This window comes from Labrus mixtus, chromosome 18, assembly GCF_963584025.1.
Source record: "Labrus mixtus chromosome 18, fLabMix1.1, whole genome shotgun sequence".
Lineage (NCBI taxonomy): Eukaryota > Metazoa > Chordata > Actinopteri > Labriformes > Labridae > Labrus > Labrus mixtus.
The window spans coordinates 9,511,692-9,538,436 of NC_083629.1; the positions used below are offsets into that span (position 1 = coordinate 9,511,692).

Genomic DNA, 26,745 nt, shown 5'->3' on the forward strand with positions numbered 1-26,745 from the left:
ACGTTTACTTTCTTAATGGCCCAATGGGACTGAATTCCGCAGTTCTATAGCTAACCCTGTAATAATGCTGCTCCAGACAACAACACAATATAACTATTTTAAAGTTACGGTCAACTTATTTATCCTGAGAAGTGATGAAGTAGTTCCAAAACATATTTTTGTCGACTGTATTAGATTCTAAAAGTAATTTATTGTAGGAAAAAAAAAGGGTTGAAATAGCCAAATCGCTCATTGAGTTTTTTTTTTTTAACAGTTCTATTACCTGCGAGAGCCTCATTGTGGCTGAGAAGCAAACTACCCTGGCTCTGGGGGTCAGATGTCACGTCCATGTGAGCTGACTGTGTGGACTGAGTGTCAGCCTCATCATCAAAGGCTTGCCAGGTAACTTCGGCCTCGTTGAGGTAGCCGTTGGACGTCTCACTGCTTATACTCTCACCTACAAATGTTGGATGAATGTGGTGGATAAACAACATTAAAAGTGGAAGAAGTTCAACTAGAGAATTATGAGAAGGAATGGTCTGGCTGTGTATGGACTATGAATCCATGCAAAGAGTAGGTTTTTTTTATGACACTACAATGCTGGGTTTAACTTGTATATTTATATATTTACATTTAAGATGTAATTCCTCACATCGATTTTAAAACACAGCTATGCAGATATTACAGTGATCATATCATAATGTATTCTCTAACTTTTCTCTCTGAGTTTGGGTCTAGAGTAGTTTGTGTGTCCCTCAGAATTGCACTCTGTCTCGGCTGGACTGCTGCTCTGCCGAATGAGGATCTGAGAATAGAGAAACAAATATTAAAGAAGACATCCTTGTATGTGGAATTCCTGTTACATCAAAGTAATACTTTACAAAAGATGATTCTCCTTACCACTGGTGGCTCACTACTCTCTCTCCTTCCCTCAGATGTCCTGCTATCAGAGCCACATGAAGTAGGGGAGTACTCTCTCTTCTGGGCTGAGGTGCAACAAGGGATTATATTAATAAAAGAGAGTTATCTTACAGCAGCTTCTACAAAAAGCAACATGTGTATTTTCTTCATGAATTTCTTTCTTTCTTCTATCTGTCATTGTAGTGGCTTCAAACGATGCTGAACGTTACTACTTCTTTCTTACATTTGATTGTATGGCAAATGTTATTTGTGATAAATGGATCCAGTGAAATAGACAAATACAACAGATGAATAAAAGCCATAGATCAAATTCCACATGAAAATACATCTCTCATGCCCTGTTTCCCTTTTCCCTTTATAGGAGCAAAACAATTCAATAAAGACATGAATAAAGGGATGTAGAGATCTATATTAATGTTTCATTTGACATGTAAAGATGTCAACTGGAGTGCCCAGATTCTACCTGGTAAAGTGTCAGACACTTGTTGGGTGATGTCTGAGGTGCTGCTGCTACGTGGCAGAGGACTTTCTCCACCTCCAAGCTCCTCCTCTCCTCCACATTCTGACAGCTGACACTCCTCCACATCTGACAGACAACAGGAAAGAAGTGCAGGTGATTAGGCGGAGTCACAAGACCGAAAACAAAACAAAACACGAACGCAATAAATGTAAACACAACAAAATATGGCATTTGTTATTTTATGGATTTAAAGACACGGTTTCTGTGACGTGAGCATTGACATATTTCTTAAAAATAGGAGAGTATAAGACTTGCACACATGCAGTAATGATGCAGACACACTGTTTTTAAACTGTTTTAAGTAAAAACAAGAAAGCCTTAAGTTCCCGTTAAAGCACAGTCCTCTTTGTGCTAACCCCATTACAAGAGACACAGAAATGGTTTGAATATAACAGATAGTGACAGATGCACAGAAAGGAAGGGCGTAGGTCATCAACACACAAACACACATGCAGCTCTCAGAATACATTTACCTGAGAGTCTATGAGAGCAAGCAGAGTTACCAGAAGAGATACCAGGTAAGAAAGAGCTCACAGTGTGGAGCAGCATAGGAACACTTTTAGCAGTTGGCAAAGCCTCGCATAGATGGACACAGTTGCTGATTGACTGGCTTCGCTTAGCTTCCATCAGAAAAAAAAAAAGACAAAAGAGAACAAAGAAGTGATAAGAGAAAAGACGAAAGGGGAAGAAGACAGTAATCAATACAAGCAGAGTACATGAGAGCAGAACCAGATTTTGACCTGAACAAGGTCAACTCAGTATTCATTCAAATCTGAATATGACTGACAATAAAAAAAAACACATTTGAAGTCGTGGAAGCTGCAAATTCACAAACATGAGAATAAAGGTATTTTTCTGTATTCATGTTGTGTATATGTGCAAGATGTATCCTCTAACAGACACTTGTTGGGACCAGAGTTTACATTAGTCAGTATCTACCCCCTTTTGGCCGATAGTTGTTGTCCAGCAGATAAACACATGAGATATTGAATGTCCCTCGATTGAGCTGCGAGACGTCATACTAATGACGATGCTTCTTCATATGTTGTTGTTCTCATAGTTGTGTCGATGTTTCTCTTACACTGTTTGGATCTTTACGTTACTCTAACATCATTGATCTAAACATCAAACTTAACTCTAACTCAGATGTTACATGTTTATGCACTTATAACAGGGTCACATTTTACGGGTAAAAACAATTAAATGTGGTTAAAAATAGCAACTAGCTAGCTGGCTAGCTGAAGTGCTGTATTCATCCCTTGCTTGTAAATGGTGGCATATGATGGGAATCTTAAATTTGTATATATTGGTCAGTAAAATGAAACCGTCCAGCAATCTGATCTGGAGGGCTCAAAACTAGACTGGCACTGTCTTCTCTGTCCATGTTGGCTCACACAAAATAATATAATAAAATAGATCACACCTCAGTGGCAGAGTGAGAGATGGGCTGGCTCTCTGTTGTTAGAAATCCCTAATTTGTACCATAATAATATATCCAGCTTCTTTCTTTCAACAAGTTCACAACAATATTAGTTTGCATTTGCATGAACAAGTGCAGCCAAGTTTTGACAGTTGTCATTGCCGAGGCATTGCCATTGTATCTGGCTGGTACTTCAGACTTAATCTCAAAGAGAGCAATGAAAGAGGACAGTTCTATTCTCTGTTTTCAACACACTTTAATTATGCCTTTCAGCAAGAGAGATACATCGTCTCTGCTACAGCCTGCCACTGCTTACCATTTATGCATATTAATGAGCATTAATTACACTCTTAATGAAACTATCAAAAACTGCCGTTCAATTGATGTGTGGGCTTTTCTTGAGGACTAGGGAGGAGGGCTGCCAGGCCTTTGAAGATCAATGTGGGAGAAATCCAATTAGGCCAAAGAAAGGGAAGGGAATTTGAAGCGGTAGTGTTTAATGTCCATCTTGGCTTGCACAAGGATACAAATAAGCAGACTAACAGAATAGGTGCATTAACATGCACACACAAGACGCATAATAAATGTGTCAGCACACACACAAACATGTACACAAATCCCTTCTAAGACTTCATCCTTCAGGCACAAACACATCTGCTCCTAGCTCAACAAGCTCATCATTTTAGTATGTTGGTGGTAATTGGACGGGCGGAAGGGCAGGGAACGCAACGGGTTCATCTCTGTCTTTTATCCTCCATATTAAGATTCTGTCTAGACAAAATTAAGACGAGCAAGACAAGCACTGCAGCTAGTTACTTCTCAACTGCCTTCCAGCTCAACTTATAATTAGCTTGCCACATTGCCATCAGATAAGGCATGTTTGCGGTGTCCAAACTGAGCTAATGACAATGAGTGTCCAAAGCTGGCCTTTGACATGTTGTCAGGGGGGATTGTGCTGTATGACTGCAATTGAGCTGACATAGAAACATGTTGACATTGGCCAGTGACAAGTGAGGGGAACAATGGGGGCCATCTGCTGGCCTCTTTGTCTTTGGTGTTGGGCCTTTCAATGACACCTGGACTAGGGTACACATGGACCTGTCTGAAGGCTTACACACACAGTCAATAAAACCGGTGGTCTGAGGCTGTGCTCCTGAGGCTTATCAGCTCTGTGTTGTTGGCTTACACAAAGCAAAAGATTAACACAGCATGTGTATAGAATAGTGCCTGTCTTATAAAAGTCACCCCATTGTATTTCATTTTTTGCTATGGGGACCTACAACAAAACACTGTAATCAATAATATTACAAGTATTTACCGGAGGCCTTCTGTCGAACATTGTTACGTGCTTTCTCTACACCTGGAGCTCCCGATGTAGTGGCGGAACGAATCCTCATGGGCTCCTGGACTCCTGGCCCGCTCTGCTCCCCTTGATTTCGCCAACTCAGTGAGAAGGAACGCGCTACAGCTGCTGCCTTCTGGGAGTCCTGAATCACTCCTGCAAAAATAAAAGACTGTCTCATTGCAAAGGCTTTTGCACACATTTTGTATTCACAATCAGCTATCGATTAGATTTAGCACCATTAACCTCTAAGAAAATGACAATTCACTGTGGGAATTTTAAGGATTTCTATGGTAATGGTATTCTAGTTTTTTTATTTCATTTTTTTCTATATTCTTTTAGTTCTTTAGAGCATGTCCTAATGTAACAGCTCAACTGTAAAGTTACTAGGATCTTTCAAGAGGTCAAATTTAAACCTTTGTTTACCCAAATATCAACATCTCAATTTCTTCCCTAATTTCTCCCCCTCACCACGTCCTCTCTGCTTCTTCTCCTTCTGTTCGCTGAGTTTGTCCAGAGGCAAGTTGGCCATGTCCAGGCCATAAATGGAGCGTGCCAGCACAGCCGTCAGCGAATCCATGATGCTGGCCCACTCTGTCACCAGCTCCTCCCAGCAGGTAAGAGAGGACAGCACTGCCAGCAGCTCGTCCCATAGTTCCCGGGAGATAAATACGCACAGGTTGGCCCGCACCCACGCCACAATGATGGTCTGCATGCAAGATGAGACAGGAAAAGATGCGTTACATTTGACAGACAATGTTACAGCTAAGAATTCCATTAGTGTTCCATTTATTTCTGAGTGTCAACACCCAATAACAAATTGTGCTGGTTATTAACCAAGAATTATGTAAGTTCAATATTCTGTCCTCAAAGTATACATTTACAGAATGCTGCCAGTAAGTATTGTGATAATACACAATCACTCGCTCAAGTCAAAATTCTCATATATTAATTCATGTAAAAACTAAACCTACCCTAAAGAGTATCGAGGCTAAACTTTCAGCAAAGCTGTCTTTTCTTTGGTTTTCCTGTGGCCTCTTCATCACCGCCTCTGTGATCCTCAGCAGTACCTGCAGCAACTGTTCCCTGTTCAACACAGATAGCAAATAAGAACAGTGTCAATCAAGACAAAAAGATAGTGATAGAGAATGATCATATAATTCCCTCCCTCCCGTGACATTTAGGAAACATGAAGGAATAACTGGGAAAATCTGTCATGTGTATTTCCTCATGTCACTGACCATGTCTGTGTGTTCATCGTGTGCTCCATGATCATGTGCCTATAGATGCTGAGAACACCCTTGCACACTTCAACCTGGTTGTCCAGTAGTTTTGGTACATCCTGGCACGGCTCCAACAGGAACACATTGGATGAATTGGTCAAGAACACCTTCAAATATAGGTGCATGAACAAACAGAAAAATGAGCAAACAGCAAGACACAAAGACTGAGTAAGACAAGGTAACAACAGAGAGAAAATGTACATTAATGTGTCATGTACACAGTGAAATTGTAATCACAGAGTGCTGTCGTCACAGGATATAAACACACCTCTGACCACTTGTACAGACCTGTAGTGTGGGCTGGATACCAGCTTTGACGTCCCTGTTCTGCTCCTCTGTGAGAAAGCCACGACTGATGGCGCTGCTGAACGAGTAAGTCCTCCCCCAGCTGGAGGACCGCTTGTGGCCGTGACTCTCGATTACCTGGTAGACGAAAGGTGATTGGTCAGTAGACATTAGCAAAGACACTAGTCCACACATAGGCAGGTTTATTTTTTAAAACAGAGGTTTTCCTCCTTCGTTTTAAAAAATAATCCTGTGCACACACGCTAAGTTCTCAAAAGTATATGGCCGCCATAAGCATGCCAAGACAAAAAGGATGTCCTTGACATGCTATTTTTTTTCCCGCCATTTCTCTGCAATGAACATTTCATTTACAAAGTTGTCCATTTATGCGCATCTGCTCGTCAACATAGTGGGAAAGCAACTGTGTATGTATGTGTAAGCATGTAAAAAGTATAGTTAGCAATGTTAACACCAGCGCTAGTCATGTAAAGTGCCAGCATCGCACAATGACACCAAACGGAGGAGAAATCTGCGTACTGTGTGATGCTACAAGCCCAAAACTCTGTTGTCCCTGTCTACACTTAAACACCTTTAACAGAATTTCTGAAAGTCTTCACCATGGAAGGAGTTTTCCAAAAGATTTGTTTCAGTGACCTAAAATGCAGTTTGTGACCCTCTTACTCAAAACATTTTTTTCATTTTTTTTTTTAGTTCAATGGGTTTCACCTGTGCATGCATGCTGTTTGCCTCCAGGCTAAGTATCTGTCTAGAGCTGTCGTCCACTTCATCTTTCTGGGTGTTTTTGTCAGGCTCTGTCATAAAGCTGGGCTTCTCCTGCAGGATCCACTTCCTGTACACTTTGATCACCTTCCTGGTTGCTGATGCCTCACAGGACGGCAACAGGAAGGCCTAAGGAGAGGGAATATTGACTTCAAAACTTATCTATAACAGCACTGTTTAAAGTTTAAAATGTTAGCCTGGTAGGACTTTAAAGTAATGTTAACAAACGGCCAGCAGAGGGCAACACAGTACATGTTATCACAACATCAGCATCCAGCCAGCATTCATATCATGAATGAATGTCACTAATTTTTCAAATATGAAAAAAAGAAATATGGCTTGGTGACCACAGTGTACCTGGTGGAAGACCTCGTTGACAAAATTCACATTGTCCCTGGTGGACAGCAGGATTGCATGCACCATATCATAGACATAACGGTGCTCCTCCTCAATGCTACACAAACTGGAATCACTTGGCCGTCGGTCTGACAGCGTGCTGCTGTTGGAGTGGCTCTTCTCAGGCTCCCCCGCTGGCCCAGTAGGATCCCCATCTGATGTCCTATCCTTATCCTGGCTGCTACTGCCTGCAGTGACAGTCTGGGCACCAAGGAGACACAATCAGTACGTTTACATGATGTAAAAAAAAAAAAAAAAAAGTAAAAACCTGTTTCAATACAGGTTACAGAGTGTGTGCAATGGGGCTGCTTCCATACTATCAAATAATTGGTCGGTCACTACACTAAAAATTGACTGTGTCTATGGACATCTGTATGGGGAACAAACATCTATGCTCGCCATGACAATAAAATATTCCAATTTGTGTTGTATATTGTGTTATTTTCAATGGAATTCAAGTTGATATATGTAAGTTAAAATAAGTGTTCTCAGATGTTAAAATGTATAAACTCTAAACTCACTGCCACATCATGCTCACCTGGATGAGTTTGGGAATGACCTCAGTGCCGTTCTTGGTGCCCTGCACCGCGACAGCGCTGCTGACATACTTCTTCTCCAGGAAGAAGGTGACCAGCCAGGTGATGAAGGCCACACGGGGTGCCAGGTACTGATCTCTGGTGCAGAAGGTGCTTTCATTGTTTCGTGTCACTGGCACGTACAAGGGTTTTGGTCTGTGGTGGGGTAGGTCTAATTGAGCAAAACAATGGGGGAAAAGTGGAGGATGATTAGAGAAAGATAATTGAAAGAGGGCATCAGAAGAAGAGCATGGGAACAAGCAGAAATTGGAGAAATTTTGCTGTTGAGGTGCTACAAAATGTGTTCACTTAACATAGCTTTGGAAACTGAACAAGCAGATAACATTTTGTACAGCAATGATTTTCTATTGCTCACTTGTTAAACCATACATTTTTTTTTGTTTGTGTTGTATTGGAGTCCCGTGCAGTTTTTAATTTTGCCTTTTAATTTCACGCAGCAGGTACGTTTCTGGGGCCAAAGGGTATACCACAAATGCACATTAAAGAGTGAGAAACGTAACACTGTAGAATATTTGAATTGCCCCCCGGGGACAAATAAAGTTTTATGAATTGAATTGATAACCCATTACTTTTCATCATTAAGCATGGGGAACACATATTCTGCTAACAGTCAAAGCTGTATTAGAGTCAAATGTCAGATTATTTTAAAACATTGTATTTCTATTTTACTAAGTAGAAAGAGCTTTCACCTCACAAATAGACACTCTTGAGTTTGATTACAGGTTATACACATTAGTAGAACTAAACCAATTATAGAAAATTCTGTTTAAGAGGCTTTGGCAGAAAGGCAAATCTATACCTATATACTGTATGACAGCTTACCTAATAAAGGCTTGTAGAGATTTGTATGCTTGGTGAAGGAGGGGAATAGATGTGGAAGGTAGTACTTCTTGAAAAGGCTGAAGAGAAACCTGAAGCCAGTGTCCTGGTTTTCTTTGTTCTTCCATTCTAAACTGGACGCCTGGCAAACAGAGAACAGAGACAGACAAGGTCAGGCTACAGGGAGAGGAGATGATTCCAGCATCACTCCCACAGTGGCGGTATAGTGTTGGCAACACAATAGTTTCAAGGTTGCACAAACAAAGAGTACAGATACAGGGCTATGTGCAAGAATAAACAGACTCTAAACCACTTAACAACTGATATGGCTTTTAGTTTTTTACCTTATTGTTGCACAAGAAAAGGATTACAAACTACCTGAGTGCTCCATGTAACACACACTGTGCAACCAAAATAAACACTGAAAATAAACACTCTTATGACATAACTCGTTTTTTAAAGTCAGCTTCTCTTTTCAGCACATTTATGGGGATGTTAGTTTTTGAGGGAGAGCCCATCCACTAGGGTAGTTTAGTAACTGTTGAATTAAAAGCATTTTTAATTCCTCCAATCAATTTGTGATAAGTAGGACCTGATCATTATAAAAATACACACTGTCTTTAAACAGGTGGTAGTTTTCACAAAAATTATGTCCTGAGGTAGGGACATTTGGTTTATTTTTCTGTATAACATGGTAAAGCCACCATTGTGTAACAAAGTATTAAACTAAAAGCAAAAGACAAAATAAGGAAGTAGTTGTCTCAGAGAAAATGTGTTTATTTTAAAGCCTAAAGATAGCCATTCTAAAACTAAATAAGTCAACAATATAACAAATCTCCTGAATTTAATTTGTGTCTGCAGGAACGACACAAATGACTAGGAGTCATAGCTATGTGTCACTCAGTAAGGTAAGGTGCCAGTTAGTAAGGTATAATTCAAGTCAGTAAGTCATTACGGTATCAGTCATCATGTGAAGTATGGTGTCCATTAGTAAGTCAGCAGGCAAGGTATCACTCATCATGTCAGGTATAGTGCCAGTCAATAAATCAGGTTTACTTATACTTCATGTTTAACAATATTTTTTAGCTTGTTGCTTTTGATGAAATGAGTCAAAGTTGTATTCCATATCAAGAAACAAACACAAATACATTAATAACAAAGAAAAGTTTCAATCGTAAATCTGAAGGGACTTTGTTGCTGGATGAGTTTTTCTGATGGGACCAGCTGCAAAGCTTTTAGTGAAAGTTGTTACCATCATGAATGCACACTGAAAAGTGTAATTTGCTTTTGTGACCACAAGATGGCAGGCAACATGCCAATGAATGATACCAACAGGTCCAAGTTTACAATTACTAATTATTATGGTGCAGTAAAGCTAAAATGTAATGTTGTCATATGTACACACAGGGTCTCAGGAGGTTAATAGCAATTCAAACAAAAATTAACTGAAATAATTAGAGGTCATGTAGACTGAATGATCTGTTGTGACTAGATTTGACAACTCAACCACTGATCAGTAAGAATTATGACCATTACCAACAAACATTAATTCCTTCTTTTTACATGTATCCCAGCATAACCAGTGCCCCTGCATTCCCCACGTACTGAAAAAGGCTTTAATTCAACATACATTAGGTTGTGATAACCACATTGATGATTTTTGTGACAAATATATGTGCATTCCCTGCCTAGCATGATTATTAATTACCTGGATGACCATGTACTTGAGAAGGGTTTCAAGGATGTAACAGGTCTGGTCATCTGCAACCTTTTCTCCTACCACAGCTGGAAGCAGTGGAGTAATCTCCTCAGGCACAACCTTTGCTGTTCAGATCAAAAGATACAAAGACCGCAGTTAGGTGTAGGAAACCAAGACTATGAGAGTGGTCATACAGGACATCTAAAACAGTTCTCAGAATTTATGCCATCAAAAGGAAGAGCATCCATAGTCACCATCAGCGGGGTTGGAGAATGGGTTGTAAATGATTGTGTCAAGAGTGCAGGGCCCTCTAGAGGAGGGCACAGCGGGGAATCCTGGCACCAGACAGGCAAAGATAAGGAACTGCTCCTCAGCACAGTTGTCCCTCAGGGCCTGCAGCCACAGCAGGAAGAGACGGATTCCCTCACAGCGGATCTAAGCAAAAAAAAAAAAAAAAGAGAATATAAATAAAAAACAGGAAAACTTCAACAACATAATAATTCATGAAATCGGTCTTTAAAGCTCAATATGATTTGGGATTTCCAGATTTTGCAGCATTTCGATTATTATTATCGGGCCTCATGGGATTGATGACAGTGATTTACCATATCGTGTGTCAATGAACAGCACTTACTTTGAATGAATTTCCAGTGTGTAGAAGCTTTTTTAGAATAGAACCTGAAAGAAGGAATAAAAAGCCTAACTGAAAAAAGCTTTCACAAACCACATATACAACGCAAGTCTCCTACACAACAAGCAAAAACACAACAAGCAGCACAAAGCTGACAGTGAAGGATTCGCTTATCATCCCTCCTACAGACAATTGGACTTGATGGTTTGCTCTGACAAACAAGTGGGGTGAGTGGCAAGGCTTCACATATCCCTGATGAAAATTAACACCAGTTGGCAGTGATGTGCATTCATGAAGGCAATTTTGGTTCCGCTGTAATCAAATGAGACATTGCTCTGACTGCTAAATACCTTGGGCGGAAGAGGTCTGCGTGTCTGTGAATTAGGACCTGAACATGACAGCCTGCAGACAGAATTGTTCTTATAAGGACGTTGTAGGCTGTGTGTTTACAGGGATTTAAAGTAAAGGAGGAATATTTGTCTGATGGATTTGAGTGTCGGAGTTTATAAGTGGGCTTTGTGGTGCCTTTATCATTTTCCTACTCACAGATTAAATCAATACTTGTTTTTTTCTTGGAAACATTAAGGTGTAAAAAAAAAAAAACCTTTCATAGCTCAGGAAATAAGGAATTAGAAGGAAGAAAATGTGTAAGTGCTTTCTTTAGCTTTTAATGATCAGTGTCAGATGTCAGTTACCTTGCAATATGCACTTAGCTACTGTAGAAGGATACTACAAACCATTAATGTCCTTCCTGACATATCCTACCAGCCAAAATTAATTTTTAACAAGCTACTCAAAACCTTTCAAGAATGCTTCCAGAGGTACAATAAGATAGAAATAATGTGAAAGAAAAGTTTTCTTAGGAATTCAATTAGACCTTAGGTATGTCAAGAAGCAATCAAGCCTACTGCCAAATTCTTCCCACAGCAGAAGTACACCGTGATGGCACAGCCTCTTGACCAGCGCCACAAGTACTGATGATCGCAGAAGAAAAGTCTGAGTTCAGAGAAAGGCCAAGAGGAAGCCTTGCGGCTCTAATAATTTGTTGTCCATGACTGACAAAATGTCTGGAGCAACCAACCCCCGAGGAGTTTTCATATTTGAAATTATAAGCCTGAGGTTAAGGCCAATCTACAACAGTAATCTAGACCGGAATCACTGCTGCCAACGGCTGACAAACAACAGTGATAATTGGGGTTATCGCTTCTTGCAAGGGTTTTCCTTTTTGTGTAGGACAGAAATCATGCCAGCATAATTCAATTACTTATTTGCATTTCAAATGAAGAGCTCATTTGCATTTCCCATTTGCATCCCCTTCTACGACTAATTATTTTCTCTTCCTTATGGAAGGCTTAGGCATGGCAGTGGAGCAAGTTTTTGTCCTGAAGTGTATCTCAGAGGTTACAGAACCATAAGGAGGAAAGAAACATACACAGCACATAACTAGCTTAAAGGTGTGACAGAGAGACAAAGCGCAGCATTCAAGGAAGTGCCAAATATTTCATTCGGTCGGCGATAAACATACCTATACTGTGAAACTGCCATCGGTTGTAGATTTTCTCAGGCAGGTTTTGGAGAATTTTCTGAAGAAAAAAGAGCAAAGGAAATTCAGTGATACTAGTAGTTTTTGTTATAATGAGGGAGGCACATTTCAGCAATGAAAATAACAAAGAAGTTGCATTAGAGGAGCATTATGTCAGAGAAATCTAGTGAATTAAATCATAAAATGAACTTACTATTGCATCAAACATTAAGGAAACATGCTATGTTAAAGTGCTGGCCTCTCTAACAACAATGCAGCAGCCAGTATGTCCACCAAGTTTAATTTCTGTTCGGAATGGTCTGTACATGTATTTGTTTTGACCACAGAAGGTAAGTGGTTTTAAGGCACCCCCACACGGCTGCAAGATATGTGACCAGCTATCACGGCAAACCAACAGGTCTTGCAGCGACGGAAGTGGGCAAGCGAACTGGTTCAGATATAACTGATTCTACCAGAGCTAAAAAGCCTCTGCTTTTTTATAAACAGCTCCACAACCAGAAACGTGCTAAAACTAGTATAAATATTGGAGATGCTTTTGAAAAATGGAGAGAGGTTAGAACACAGAAGTTTTAAGACCGATGCAGAGCTGGCTAAACACTGAAGCTTCCGTATTCGCGACATGGCACTGCAGGTATGCATCCACTCTAGGGAGGTTAGGGCCAGGTGGAGACAGCTCTCTCCACTGTTATGAATTTGGACTGCAATTCCCATTTTAATAGCCACATGTCAGAGAAGAGTCGATTTCTTTTAATGTTAACATAGCAAGAAACGTAGTAGTGACCAGCCCTAGGTTTTACTGAGGAGTTTTAGGTTGTTTTTTATGTCTTATAAATCTTGTAAATAAAAAGATTGGATATCTAATGATTTGTTAATCAATTAGATTTAGGTTATGGACACGACATTTAAAGCCTTTGCACTGTTAACTTGTCATTGACATTTGCAACTGTATGTTGATGTTTTAGAAAGCCAATAAGGGATTTAACAATAAATAATACAAAAAAAATGTTGGTTGAAGTCAATTTCTCTTTATGTGATACTAGAATAAACAGTAGGAAAACAAAAGCTGACTTTGTTTTGGTAGGCGGCACAAAAGCCATATACATTACCCTTTACTTGGCCTAGCATGTCAGCATATCCCTTTGAAATGGGAAATGTCATCACCTCCCCAACAATCATTTTACAACTCAATTAGAGCTCCCTAACCTTTCAGCAGCCTATCATTATTCTCGAATGCACCGACAGGTTAACTGGGTCCCTCTGGAGAGATGGAAATAAGGCTGAGGGCAGCAGATGTGTGTGCGCGTGCACGCATGATTAGTTAATAGTCAGTGCACTTAGCAAATGACGCCCCAATGGCTCACTCTTCATCAAAACATAATCACTGACCCAATAAGACTTCATGATTGCAATGTAGAGGTCAAGCCTGCCCTTTGCTGCTTTACGTATGAGGCTCTGACCCACTCAACCACACAACCAACTCTGGCTGACATGATACACAGCTCATCTGCCATTATGTCTGAAAACAAAGAAGCGAGTGATACAGAGCATGACAAAAATGTCCATCAAAGAACTGCAATGATTAATACCTTTAGAAATATGTTAATGACAGAAAAGATCGTTTTTTACTTTACTTCATTCTATTGTTTCAGAGAGATAAATGATCTGTTTGGAAGTAAATACATGATTGTAACAAAATAGGTTTGACAGAAGGCATCTAATAAGTCTTTTTGTAAATCATTTCACCACATTATGCTGAGAGCTATGGTGGCCCACAAGTCATCTCCTCTTTTGAGTGTCTCAGTTTGTCAACAACTTCCTCCTCTCCTTGTCATCCTCTTTCTTTAACTTTCCATTCTTGTCCTCTGAGAGTAAATCCCGGTTATTATCAGTGACAGCAGAGATACTGAAAGACATACATCACTTTGAGGGGGCACTGGATGACTATCTGTGCTGTTCAATTTCTCTCTGATCCACAGACGTGATGATTTGCGTGTACAAGCGTTGGCTGCACCTTGCTTTTGATCCCACATGGGATTATAACGTCTCCCTACAGGCTCTATACTGAACTCCTTCACAGTCAGTCTCCTTGGGGCAGCAGACACATTATACTAGGGGTAGCACAGCAGGTTGTCCAGCATAAGCCTTTCACTGTGTGTGTGTGTGTGTGTGTGTGTGTGTGTGTGTGTGTGTGTGAGCAGACACAATAACACTGTCTTTCTCTCTTCTTACAGAGCACCAGGATGGGGAGAGTGGGAATGAGATGGAGAAGCTAGCTCAGAAAGACTCCCTGTGGAGCTGGAATGGCGGTGGTAACAATGAGGAATTTACTGGCTGATACGAAGCGAATACATGGACTGAGGGGTTGGTGGAGTTACTCTAATCTGCAGCCATACTCCAGCATAAAGATTGGAGCATTACTGTGGTGCAACTACAGCCTTAACACATTTACATGATCCGTACTTAGGTTTCCAGTCGCAGGCCCTGATCATGTCACAGAATACACTTCCCCAAGAGGTGGTCTTGCAAGGGCTTTATGGCAGAAGCAACAGACATACAGTATTTGAAGAAAAAAAAAAGAGTAATTTACATAGTGTTTAGGTTTTTGATAAAAAGATTAAAATACCATCTGAGGACAATGTAATCTCTTGAGGGGAAAAAAGACACTGGAGACAAAACACTAACCTTCTAAAATAAATCCAACTGAGACCCACCCAGACATACGTGTCCTCATCAGAGAGTGTGTAAATCACTTAACAGACCTGAGGCAAACAATCACATAAGACGACAGATTTGATAATGTTGGGAAGGAAATAATATAACTTCATTAAGTTTAAACTTCCTAAGAGGGAGTGCCGACAGCTTAGAGGTTAAGTCGAGCGCCCCATGTACAGAGGCTACAGTCCTCGTTGCAGCTAACGACGGTTCGAAATCCAACCTCGGCCCTTTGCTGCATGTCATCCCCTACTCTCTCCTCCCAACATTTCCTGTCTCCCTACAGCTGTCATATCCAATAAAGGCAAAAAGACCTTTATTGGATTCATTTTATTTAAAAAAAAATAACTTTGCCCTAAAAACAACATCCTAAAATAACCATACCCCTGAGAACCTGACAAAGAAAATAAGACCTCAACTCTAAAGTCACTAGTAGGCATCAAAATCCCTTTAAGACAAACATCTCTGCACACATGCTTTGTTTAAACATGCATAAAAGGGTAAGTCTAAACAGAAAAGCCCAACCAGAGTGCTTATTTACATGCTAAGCAAATTTCTTAGCTTGGTCTCATTATTTGTTAGTAAAGTCAATTGGTCAATTTACACAGACAAGATATATATCGAATAAACTCTCAAATAGAATATCATAAGCCAAAAGCCCTTTTTAACGTTTATTTAAGAATGATTGAAAAAAAAAAAAACAACAACCCTTAAGACATTTTCATTCTCCTCTGTAGCCAGGTGGTGGCAGCATCAGAGCATTCAAAGTCCTTCCCATGCATCCAACTGCCACTGAACAGCCACCTTTTTATACTGTAGCCCTTCAGCCAAGCTGTAGCAGCTCCTCCAGGACAATTTTTGAATTCATTGAAAATTATTCATTAATAGGCATGTCACATTTTAGAAAATTGAAAGCTAAACTGCATGTCATTAAAATTCACACTTGTAAAAATAAATTGAAGTGTCAACAAGTTACTTTTCCCACACATTCTATCAAATGTGCCCCAGAAGTCAAAGGTTGGTAGCAGAGGCTAAAATATAGTCTTAGTCAAAATTAATTTACTCTGTTGGCTTTAGCCCCCTGTAGATAATCTGTCAATCATAACAAGCACTGCATAACGAGGAAAGAGGCAAGGAAGAAATCACTTAGCCCTATGGTTCATTTTAATAAAAGTTAGCAAACAAGTAGAGAGCAGCTACAACCTTATGTACATCAAAAGGAGTACAATTACTTTAAACCGGATAGAACAAGACTGTGCTATTAATTAACTACTTACTAATTATCCACTGTTATTTACACCAGGCTCTAATGGTGCATTTCAGAATGGCATTTAAATAAATTAGCATTTAGTTTTATTTGCCATGAGCTATGGCTGGTAGATGGTAATATTTCACTCGCATGTAGTTGGTCATCATTGTTGAATGCTAGATTTTTGGAAATCTGGGCAACCCATAGAATGAATTATAATATATATAATATAATTAAAAAAGCAATGTGTGCTTAAAGCCTCCTTTTCTCTTTTGTAGTTTTCCTATCCAAATGTTTTGTTTGTGTGTGTGTGTGTGTGTGTGTGTGTGTGTGTGTGTGTGTGTGTGTGTGTGTGTGTGTGTGTGTGTGTACGTTCTTGTGATTCTGACATGTTTTTCTCAAACTACAAATATAATGTTGGGCAGCGAACCTCTTAGATTCCTGACTCTAGCATAAATAAAAAAGTAAATAATTGCCATGCTTCTTATTTTCTGCAGTTTTCAAATAAACAACAGCTATTGCACAATAGTCAATCAAAAATAACGTTAAGCAGGTTTAATGATGACTGTTGAATGAAGAATTACCCATAGGCAATTACGAGGGTTAAGTCTCAGGTCTAAATGCTGAGTTTTTACAGAGAGGACGCCAAGGGGAATTCAAATTGCTGATTCAGGTCCGGATGAGGGACGACAGGTCATCCTAAGGTCATATCCTGGAGAGAAAGAAGCTGTGCACAGACTTCCCTGTGAGCTTTATATGTCTCAAAGTTTCCCATAACCTGTCCCATAACCTCAGTGGCACCAGTATCAAAATGCTTACAGACACCAAGAGGTCATTTACAGTCACGCAGGAGTGTAAACAAACCAGGGTCGCTTTGGGCCAGACCAATCTGGTCTTGTGACACAAAAAAGAAAAACATGTTTTCTATTACACAGTGGTCTCATGGGGTTTCATTTCTGGAAGGACACCTAGACATTCATTGAAGTGTCTGTCTCAGTGCCTTTTTCAAATAGAAACTTGACATTTTCTGGCAATTTGTCGAAACAGCAGCTTGATTTGACACATGACTAGTTTGAATGCATCTTGACTCCGTTACAAAAACAGTTGTAAAAGAACGACAGACATTGTCCAACCGACAACAACGTTTTCTCAAAGCACTTTTAGTTCGGAACCTAAATAGAAAAACAAAACTGAAGGGGAACTCCAATACTAAATAGCACAAATAACTTTATTGCATTAGTCTAAAAATCCTTCAAAGGGTTGATGTCTGAACACAGATTTGATTACTTAGGGACAAATCCACTTTTGTATTCGGCTTGGTCTTCACACTTGTGGTTACTTGCACGTCGGAGTTCTCTTGCATGCACTGCCCACCAGGAGTTTTCTGTGACTAAACCCACTACCTGCCTGCCAGCCTCTTCACAGCATGATGTTATCACCAGCATGCTGATTTGTGGTAGGAATTCTTTGTCACTGCTCATATGTTATCATTGTACTTGTTTTACTAAACACAGACATACAAATGTTTTCACTCAAAGGAGGCTTTCTAATTGCTGCTCTTCCATCTTCACTTTTTTTTTTACACAAACTGACTCTCACTAAAGTATAAGCCCACTCTAGCTCTCTCGAGCCTTGTTCACACTTTCACAAAACTCCTGAAAAACTTGTAAAGGTTTTTAGGATGAGCAGCATGTGTGATCACAAATAGTCACATTTTTCAAATCAGACTTAATCCAAAGTTTCTCCTGCCAGCCCCCTAGTATTTTTTTCCGCATGAAGTCTGAGTCAGCTGATGTTACAACGCAGCAGGATATCATCAGGAGAATTCACCTCAAGCGAGTGGGAGGGGGTTGTGATGTTTATTCCATGCGATCTGTGCATGACCATAGACTGTAAAGCACAGGGACGTTGCAATCTCCAGGCACATAATTGAACAGCTGCTTCATGTTTTCTGTTCGCAAGTATCTTCTTTTCTGCTCTTTTCTTGACATTTTGATTCTGTCTAACTACACAAAGCATTGATAAAAAGACAAATACTCTCATTATAGCGCTATATAGCAGACTGTTTCTTCTTCTTCTTTCTATTCAGGGGTCGTCCTCCTTCATTTCTGAAGAGATTTTCAGGAGTGCATATGTGAAAAGGGCCTCAGAATCACCTTGTGGTTGCCTCACCTTACGAATGCAACCTAAGCTTTAGTTTTAAGGTAGGTAGATTTACACCTGCTCAATGTTTTCACACTTTCTATGACTGAGTGTTAAGAATAAAGACTAACTTGTAAAGTGTTTCCTACTCTTGTTTCTGTCTTTGCTTGCTGAATTTGTTCCCTTGCCTGCATGAGCTTGTTTTTTTTCCCCAGGGAACTGGCTAACTGGCAGTTTTATAAACACGTGTATTTCTTTTACAGTCACTTGTCACACCCGGATTTCCCACAGGTCTTCATGAACTTGATATTCAACTTCTAAAAACAATTAGAAGTGGCAGAGATGATTTAGGTGTGTCAAAATATGGGTGGTTGAAGTGTTATGCAGTGCAGTCATTTCACATATTCCATTTAAAATCAACGAGACAATGAAACCCCAAATTTGAATTAAGAAAATTAACCTTTTTCTACAATAAAATGAATAAGTTAAAAGTGAAAGAAGGTAAGAATAAATGTTGCCTTCTCATAGAGTTAAGGCCTCTGTCTCTCTGCCAGTTCTGGTGCACAAGCTTATGCTGCATGGTGAATGCCTTGGTGGCAGCAGACACAAAGAGATCTGGGAAGGGGATGGCGGTGGCTGCAGGTGGCGGTGGGGGTGGGGTCTTCCAGCAGAGTTTAGGGGGAGGGAAATAGAGCCCCTCCTCTAGATATATATGACTAAAGCAGGCTGAGCATCAAGGCTCATACTCCCCCACAGCTACCCAGTAAAAAGGGGGTCACATACCTTATAATGATAGAAATGTAATCCTAACATAGCAATCTCAAATCAAACACACAAACAGGAGACATGCACACTGCGCTGTCATGGCTGTTTTCCATTCATAGTCTACTTTACACACTGCTGTTGTGATTGTTTAACTTCTGTGACTAAAACAATAGAAACACTTTAGTGAAAAGTCCTATCGTAAATTGAAAATGTAGGTTTATAATAACAATGCCATCAATTTAAATTCAACTGGGCTATTCATTCATGACTGTTGTTGGAGAGGATAAAATGTAAATGTACATAAAATCTACATGCCTCATCATATTGTATAGTTCATCTTTAACTGTCCTTTCATTGTGTTACATAATACAACCTCTACGGTTCCATGATTAATAGTATAATATATCCAATGATATCATATTCTCGAACACATATGATCAAGCATGAATAATCTAACATTGCATAAGGTAATGTCTGCACAGAGTAGAAGTGCTCCGGATCAAAGCAACTCTGTATCTGTCCTGTACACAGCGCTCAAAGTGAGCTTATCTTCTCAGTGCACGGGTAAGAGCACACAACGTCACAGGCAGGGGCTAAAAGGGGACAAATGAGGGTTAAGCTGCTTTCAATGTTAGTTCTTTTTGAAAAGATGACTCCATAAATATGTAGGAGGCACAAATCCAGGCTTTATTCACAGGTTAGATGACTGGGTACATTTGGATGGACAAGGAAGGTGTGTTGGTGAAGAGTGGAGGGAACTGAAGGGAATTCTAGATTTTTTTTGTGTCATTAAACTGAGAGAGAGAACAAATCTTAATAAACAAATGTAATTAAAGGTCCAATATGTAAGATATCTACTGAATTAAATCATTCAATGACCTTACTATATCATCAGACATTAAAGGAACATGCTATGTTGAAGTGCTGGCTTCTCTGTCAACAACGCAGTAGCAAGTATGTCCTCCTTCTCAGTTTTGATTCTGGTGAGAAATAGTCTGTTTTTGTTTTGACCAGAGAAGTAGGCGGTTAAGACAAACCCCACATGGCCATTTTGGACACCTTTCGATGTGCCCGGCCAAGCGTGCAAGTGAATTGGTTCATAAATAACGGATTCTACCCAACCTAAAAATCCTCAGCATTTTCCTAATAAGCTCTATGCTTTTGAAAAGATGACTCGGAGAGAGAGAGAGAGAATGGAGAGAGGTTAGAACGCAGAAAGGTTTCAAGACTGATGCTGAGCTGATTAAACATTGAAGCTTCAGTGTCCACGACATAGCGACCTGCGTGCACATTGACTCCAGGGAGGAGTGGGCGTCGGGGGACAGCTCTCTTGAATGTTTTTAATATGGACTGCAGTACCAACTGTAAAAGCTAGGTATCAAGATTTACATAATGGTCCATTAATGAAATGATTATGTTATCTTTCATACTGCAAAGTAACAGTCAGAATTCTAACTTAAAGAAACTTGTATAAATTTTACAAAGACTGAGCTGAGTCTCAAAGAAGGCCATCAACATAATGCGCGCACTTAACCACATTAATAATAAACATTAACGCACTTAAACGCATTAATAAAAAACAATAAGTCCCACAGAAAATCATGTTACCTGATACCATCAGAAACATGTCTAATTGTGCTGTCTGCTTATCTGCAGACATATCTGACAAGCAGGAATCCGTATCAGATAAACAATAGAGTCTGGACTGATGCTAGGGTTACTCTCACATAAGTTGGTCATTTTGCCTGAATCCAAACTACCAACAATGATTTACTCTATATTGGACGTAATGCAAGGATGGCAAGGAACAATTGGGCGGCTGTGGATCAGTGGTAGAATCGGTCATCTCTCAACCCGGAAGGTCGGGGGTTCGATCCCCAGCTCCTGCGTGTTATGTCCAATGTGTCACTGGGCAAAGCATTTAACCCCAAGTTGCTCCCACTGCTTCATCAGCGGCATGTGAATGTGCATGAATGGATTATTAATACTGATGGACACTTTACAAAGCCATCAGAGTGTGTGATTGGGTGTGGATTGGTAGATGTGACCTGCAGTGTATCAGCGCTTTGAGTAGTCAGAAGAAGTCTGTTTACCATTCATCATTTACCTCCACACAGTGCTTGCAGGTGTTTAGAAAAACTAGGACAAGACAAAGTGTACAAAGAGGGACAAACAGACTGGCCCCCAAACTGCTGCCAATTCTTACAGCCCTGCCCTGAGCAAATGTAACCGGAGATCTGGCTGTTTGTATTGGAAACTGGAGCCGCCTGTGCAGTCAGGTGGGAAAAAAAGGTAAGGGACTTTAACCTGCATGTGCAACATTAGAGTGTTCAGAAAAACAGAGGGAGGGGCCACAAAGCCAACAATACCTTGCACACACAGACACAATACATCTGTCCCATGATTTGCATACACACCTAGGTCACTAAGAAATTACCTTAAAGCTATGCACCATGGAAACAATAGTCCCACCCCAGAGTGCAACAGAAAACTGTTTAGGCTGAAGACACCATCAGTGCAAGATAAAAGACATCAAAAACACAAACAACTTACTTCAAAAATAAAGAGGATAGAGTCCAGCTCCTCCCTTTGAGATTTGTTCCCTGAAAGATAAGGAAAGTACTAAGGTTTTTAAACATATAACAGAGGTTATATCACATTAGCCTCATCAATAATGTAATACTAATATAGGCCATTTGCTGAACACGTATTAATAGAAATGTGTGTTACCAGCATAGCATACTCCCTGTGGGAATTAATACCCTGCCCCACGAACTTTGAACACAGAGTTATACTAGGCATTTATAGAAATGTCCTCTCTATGAGTTTATGCTCACAACACTGTATACTATGTGGGGCCAGAGGGTAATAAAAGCCCTAGAAGAAACACTTTCCATAAAGAGCAGGGAGAGGGTTAATTATTGAACCAGAAATCAATAGATGACTGAGTGTGCAGTACACAAAGACAAACAGTTTGTACTCACCTTTTTGTTTTAAGTTGCTTTCCAGTGTAACGAAACTTTCATAGAAGATAAAATAAATCTGAGAACAGTTGCTTTCAAAGAACACCTTCAGTTCACTCTTGTCAATGACATCTGTGGGGGAAAAAAGAAACACTTGTTAATGACATCAAAATGAATCTTATTAAAGTAAGTTGAATAAATGAAGACAGCAAAAGTCCTCGTTGTTGGGATATGGATCCAATCTGGATCAGGGCAAGTAAGTTTATACAAATATATCTTGAAATCACATTCATACTGAAGATGTGTTATTGCATTACAGTTAAATGAGACATTACAACAAAGCACTCTCTAAAATAATCAATAAATTATTATATAGAGGCTTATAATGTACATCAATATCCATTAAAGCTGCTAAATGGCTCTCTTTTTCATTTATAAGTGACAATGTTGAACTTCACTGCTGCACAGATCTCTTTTCAATCGCTTCCTATTTTCCAGTTTACATTTGTTGGACTTTAAATCAAATTGCTTCTCTTCCATTCTTCACTCAGGCCCACACCTGCAATAAGGGCTGCAGAATAAATCGTTTGCATTGCTCTTGCAATGTAAGCATTTTTTTTTTTATTTAACTTTTATTTCACGAGGTAATTAACCCATTGAGATCAAGATCTCTTTCACAAGGGGGACCTGGCCAAGAGGGCAGCAGCACCACACGTCATAGTAAATTACAATGTGCAAATTGGTTTACAGATAAAGTGCAGTGTGGTGATTACAATTCAGAAACCCAGGCACTGTCCAATTGTCTCGCGTTTTTTGACTTTTAATATCAAGCCAAAGGCTTCAAGCGAATAGAGATCTGCCATTTTCAAGTCCTTTGGGAGAAAGTTCCATGCAGAGGGAGCATCAAAACTGAATGCTCTTTTCCCGAACTCAGCACAGACACGAGGAACAGACAGTTTAAAGACAGTTTAAAGCATGCACAGCCGTCACATCATAGGGTGTGGTATGAGAAGGTGGAAAAGTTTCATTTGATGCTGGTGGAAAAGGAACAAAGGATCTCATTTTCCATGACCAAACTACAAGAAAAGTCCGTCTGATATCACATTAATCCATTCATCAGAGCATGGTGCTCATAAATGCTGTGGCTACAGAACCTGACTATTCATTGAGCAAATATGCTGCTGCATGTAGACTTAGAGAGCATATACAGTGTAGTGCTGCTGGCGTTCATATGTAAGAAAAGACAAGCCCCTTTTACATTTTCAGGACTATTACACACCGTCAACTGTATAAATGTAAAATGTAGCGTGCAAAATGGTGGGGCCAAGTCAATATAGTAACAGAGGCTAAACCGCATCTCTGTAAACAGCGGAGCAGGCAGTACGGATAGTTCTGTGTGTGTATGTGTCTAATGTTTGTTTACATGTCAAACCTCTATTGCTTTTGCAACGCTCCAACGCTGTGCTAAATCCCTCACGTGGACAACAAATATTATGCTCTTGTGGGTTTTAGTGTAAAAGTACACATTCAGTAGACAGCGGAGCTTTGTTACATTGCTGTTGCAGAATCCCTTTGTCAAAAGAGCTACAGTTACCTTTATCAGAAATGAGTGGCACTAGGCTTATCACACTGAAGCTGATACACCACTTTGTCATCCATTCTGATTAGTTCACAATCTATCCAAGAGTGTTAAGACTTCTTTACCATCCCTTATCTGTTGATGGTGTGATGATGGAAAAATGATTACTCTTAAATGTATACAGTTGGTCTTCCTTTACACAGTTAATGACCAAGAGAAGCATGATATAACATGTCTGTGGAACAACAAATCTTGATTTAACCAATATGCTACTGAACTTATGTTCAACAGTTGTGCAGAAATAACTCCACTCTATGTTTTAGACGCTGCTCTACAATATATTGATGACTATTTATTTGGGAATTTTCAATAAGTTAGTTGTGATAGTTACTGTTCTGAGCTTGCATGAGTTTGGGGATTATTTCTTGTGGTCATTTGGGTAAGAAGAAGTGTGGTCTGGATCAAGGCCATGCTTAGGTTCACTGATTGCCATGGGATGTAGCAGCAATAATTAATGAGGGAATTTGGTGGTACATGTAGAGACGCTAAAAAACTGGCACTGGCAAAATCTCAAAGTCTTCATTTAATGCTTTCATTTGACACACTTCTAGTACTGTGGTAATGAGATAGGCCTGGTCTGAATAATCAAATCTAGGCCAGGAGGAGCTCTGGCACAATGACAGCAATTAAGATTCACCTTCTGTTGCCATTTTTGTCTACTGCCACATGGCAAATTGGATGACTCCCAGAGGCAGTCCAGCTCATGGGGAGTGCTGGAATGATGAAGTATGTGACAAATACTTAGATGACTTATTTACCCTGAGATTAAAGCAAAGATAATGAAGATGAATTAGAGGAAGATCAGGTAAAAGTAGAGACTGTGCTAAGTTTTCAAAATAATTGACATGGGCAAGATTACGTTGGTTAGAGGTTCTGAATGTCGGTTTCGATTAATTTCCGATTAATTTCCCAGCCCTAAGTAATGGTCAACTGACACTACAGTTATGGCTAACATATTATCTTCCCTTTGTGATACATTTTCATTGCGAACAACATTAATTTGATGTTACATTTTCTAGTTAACAGAATTGTCACTCAATACACGAAAGAATGCACTGAGAGTGTTCCAGTATTGGCCGTGACACTGAATATTGTGTGAGGACTTGATGGAGGGTGGGTCAGTTTTTATATATCATGCTGCACACACTGCTCACAGGGCCATCTTATGTACTCCAGCCCTCATACTCACTGCTCCCCATCTGCTCCTAAACCAGCCGCTGGAGCATGACAGATAGAAGGAGAGTCTTAAGGGGGAAACAAAAAATAAATAAATAAAATCAGACCATCTGACAGGGAGCAAGGTTCTCGGACTCTAACCTTCATGGAAAAGGCTAACAAGACAGTGATAAGCCTCCCAGTGGTAAAAGTAAGACAAAGACAGTCAAAATCTGAAATTCAATGTGTATCTGTCATAAAATGTTTCTCTCAAGTGTGAATAAATTATGTCAGTGTCTGTGTCAAAATGAATAAACAATTTAACTTTACATAGGAATTTGTATGATGCGACTTACACAAGAACTGTCAGGGTTAATAAATTGGTTCCTTTGCTTACTACTTCAGATATCTCTGAGGAAGCTATTCTAGTAAATAAAAGCAGTTACAACTATAATAGGATAAATTACAGCAAGTGAGGACTAGAATATTTTGTATGAACTGTCAATTACAAACAATGTACTGTGCCAATAATTATCTACTGACCGAGATCTACTTTTTTCCTGCTGTCTGTTTAAGACTGACTTTTTGTTTTGGTTGAAAAGCATTTTGAAGCATAATATCCAGTGAGACCCTTCACTCAATGGCCTATTCTGACTTCTCAGGTAACAGCATGCGAACATGAAGAGGCAGAACCTGTTCTTCGGGTCCTGGGAATGCAGGGGGTGACACTGTATCCTCTGAACCCAATGAGATAACTTTGTCCTTCAACTGACTCCCCTCCTTCTGCAAGACTCCCATGTCACAGCCAGTAAAACTGCTCTGGATGAACAGCAGCTGAAGACAGTTGAGATCACACAGGACTGCTGTGGTGGTAGAAAATGTAGTTTGTAACACTGGTGACTGTAGCTGAATGAGCTGAAAGCTTAAGCTCTCTTGTCTTCAGAACCCCTCTGTTTAAGGCAGCAAAGTAAAAGCCAAGCTTAAATTATGTGATTCACACAAATTAGCACTGTAAAAGAGAGATAGCTACAGAACTGATGGAAGGGGAAGACAAGGGAGGAAGTAAGGGGTTCTGGGAAACATAGCCAGGTTCATTAACAAATCAAATACCAAAGGTCAATTGTTGCCCAAAATGCTATCCTCTTAATTATACATGCTTAGCAGAGCTAAATACTCAACTTTTGCTCATAAGCTGCCTACACCATAGTAAGCAGGCTATTCGAAAGGGTTATTTAGTCAGCCTTATTATTAACCAATTATTAACTGCATGAACAATCATCTAGACTGCTGACAGTGATAAAATAAAGATGCAGACCTACAACTTTCCCTAGTGAAATTCATAAACACATGCCAAACACACCAGCCCTGACAGGTTTGGGTTGGATGACATTATTCCCCATTGTGATAAGTTTCCTGTTAATTGTCAGGGAGGGGCAGATGTTCCAACCCTATATGACAGGACCAGCTAGAAAAATAATAATGCGCAGACAGAGTTATGGACCAAAATTTCATAGGCGGAAAAAGTAATTGTAATATAACTTTTCTTGTCTTTATGATAACACTGTGTATTTTAACTACACCACAAACCAAAATGCATCTTGATTAAAGTTAGGATGTGTAACTTTCTGATCCAGTAGATGTCGCCCTTAAGCGCCATCATGAAACCAAAACAACCGCAACCCCCCTCCAAGTTTGTAAGAAGGAGACACAATTGTCCTTTAATCAAGGAGCAATTGCCTGTGACCTGCATCAGGGCTCCAGAGTGAGCACATGCGTTTAGCGGTTGTAGTGACTGTTTAACTGAATGTGAAATGTAGAACGAGAGACACATTTAGCCTACACAATTAATGGTTAATGTAGACAGGGTGAGCTGAGATGAGGTCAAACTCCAGTCTGAATTATTATC

The 26,745-nt window shown here is 39.9% G+C and overlaps 1 protein-coding gene across 8 annotated transcripts in view; it reads right to left on the bottom strand.

The window, feature by feature from the left end:
* The window catches only part of ralgapa2 (Ral GTPase activating protein catalytic subunit alpha 2), a 92,756-nt gene that overhangs the window by 47,591 nt on the left and 18,420 nt on the right, over window positions 1-26,745 (bottom strand). For 7 of the 8 annotated variants that reach the window (XR_009676466.1, XM_061063269.1, XM_061063265.1 and 4 more), the window contains exons 2-21: window positions 22,067-22,177; window positions 21,636-21,685; window positions 12,197-12,254; window positions 10,675-10,718; window positions 10,295-10,475; window positions 10,050-10,165; window positions 8,345-8,483; window positions 7,465-7,673; window positions 6,888-7,127; window positions 6,477-6,659; window positions 5,754-5,888; window positions 5,424-5,572; window positions 5,157-5,268; window positions 4,654-4,891; window positions 4,159-4,338; window positions 1,894-2,040; window positions 1,364-1,486; window positions 880-965; window positions 694-784; window positions 263-436 (exon numbers count right to left, since the gene is read on the bottom strand). Coding sequence is in view for 7 of the 8 variants with exons in the window: in XM_061063269.1 (XP_060919252.1) it covers window positions 263-436; window positions 694-784; window positions 880-965; window positions 1,364-1,486; window positions 1,894-2,040; window positions 4,159-4,338; window positions 4,654-4,891; window positions 5,157-5,268; window positions 5,424-5,572; window positions 5,754-5,888; window positions 6,477-6,659; window positions 6,888-7,127; window positions 7,465-7,673; window positions 8,345-8,483; window positions 10,050-10,165; window positions 10,295-10,475; window positions 10,675-10,718; window positions 12,197-12,254; window positions 21,636-21,685; window positions 22,067-22,177 (2,766 nt within the window). In the remaining variant the exon portion in view is untranslated. The remainder of the gene's footprint in view (window positions 1-262; window positions 437-693; window positions 785-879; window positions 966-1,363; window positions 1,487-1,893; window positions 2,041-4,158; window positions 4,339-4,653; window positions 4,892-5,156; window positions 5,269-5,423; window positions 5,573-5,753; window positions 5,889-6,476; window positions 6,660-6,887; window positions 7,128-7,464; window positions 7,674-8,344; window positions 8,484-10,049; window positions 10,166-10,294; window positions 10,476-10,674; window positions 10,719-12,196; window positions 12,255-21,635; window positions 21,686-22,066; window positions 22,178-26,745) is intronic. The other variant, XM_061063267.1, reaches the window with a different exon arrangement.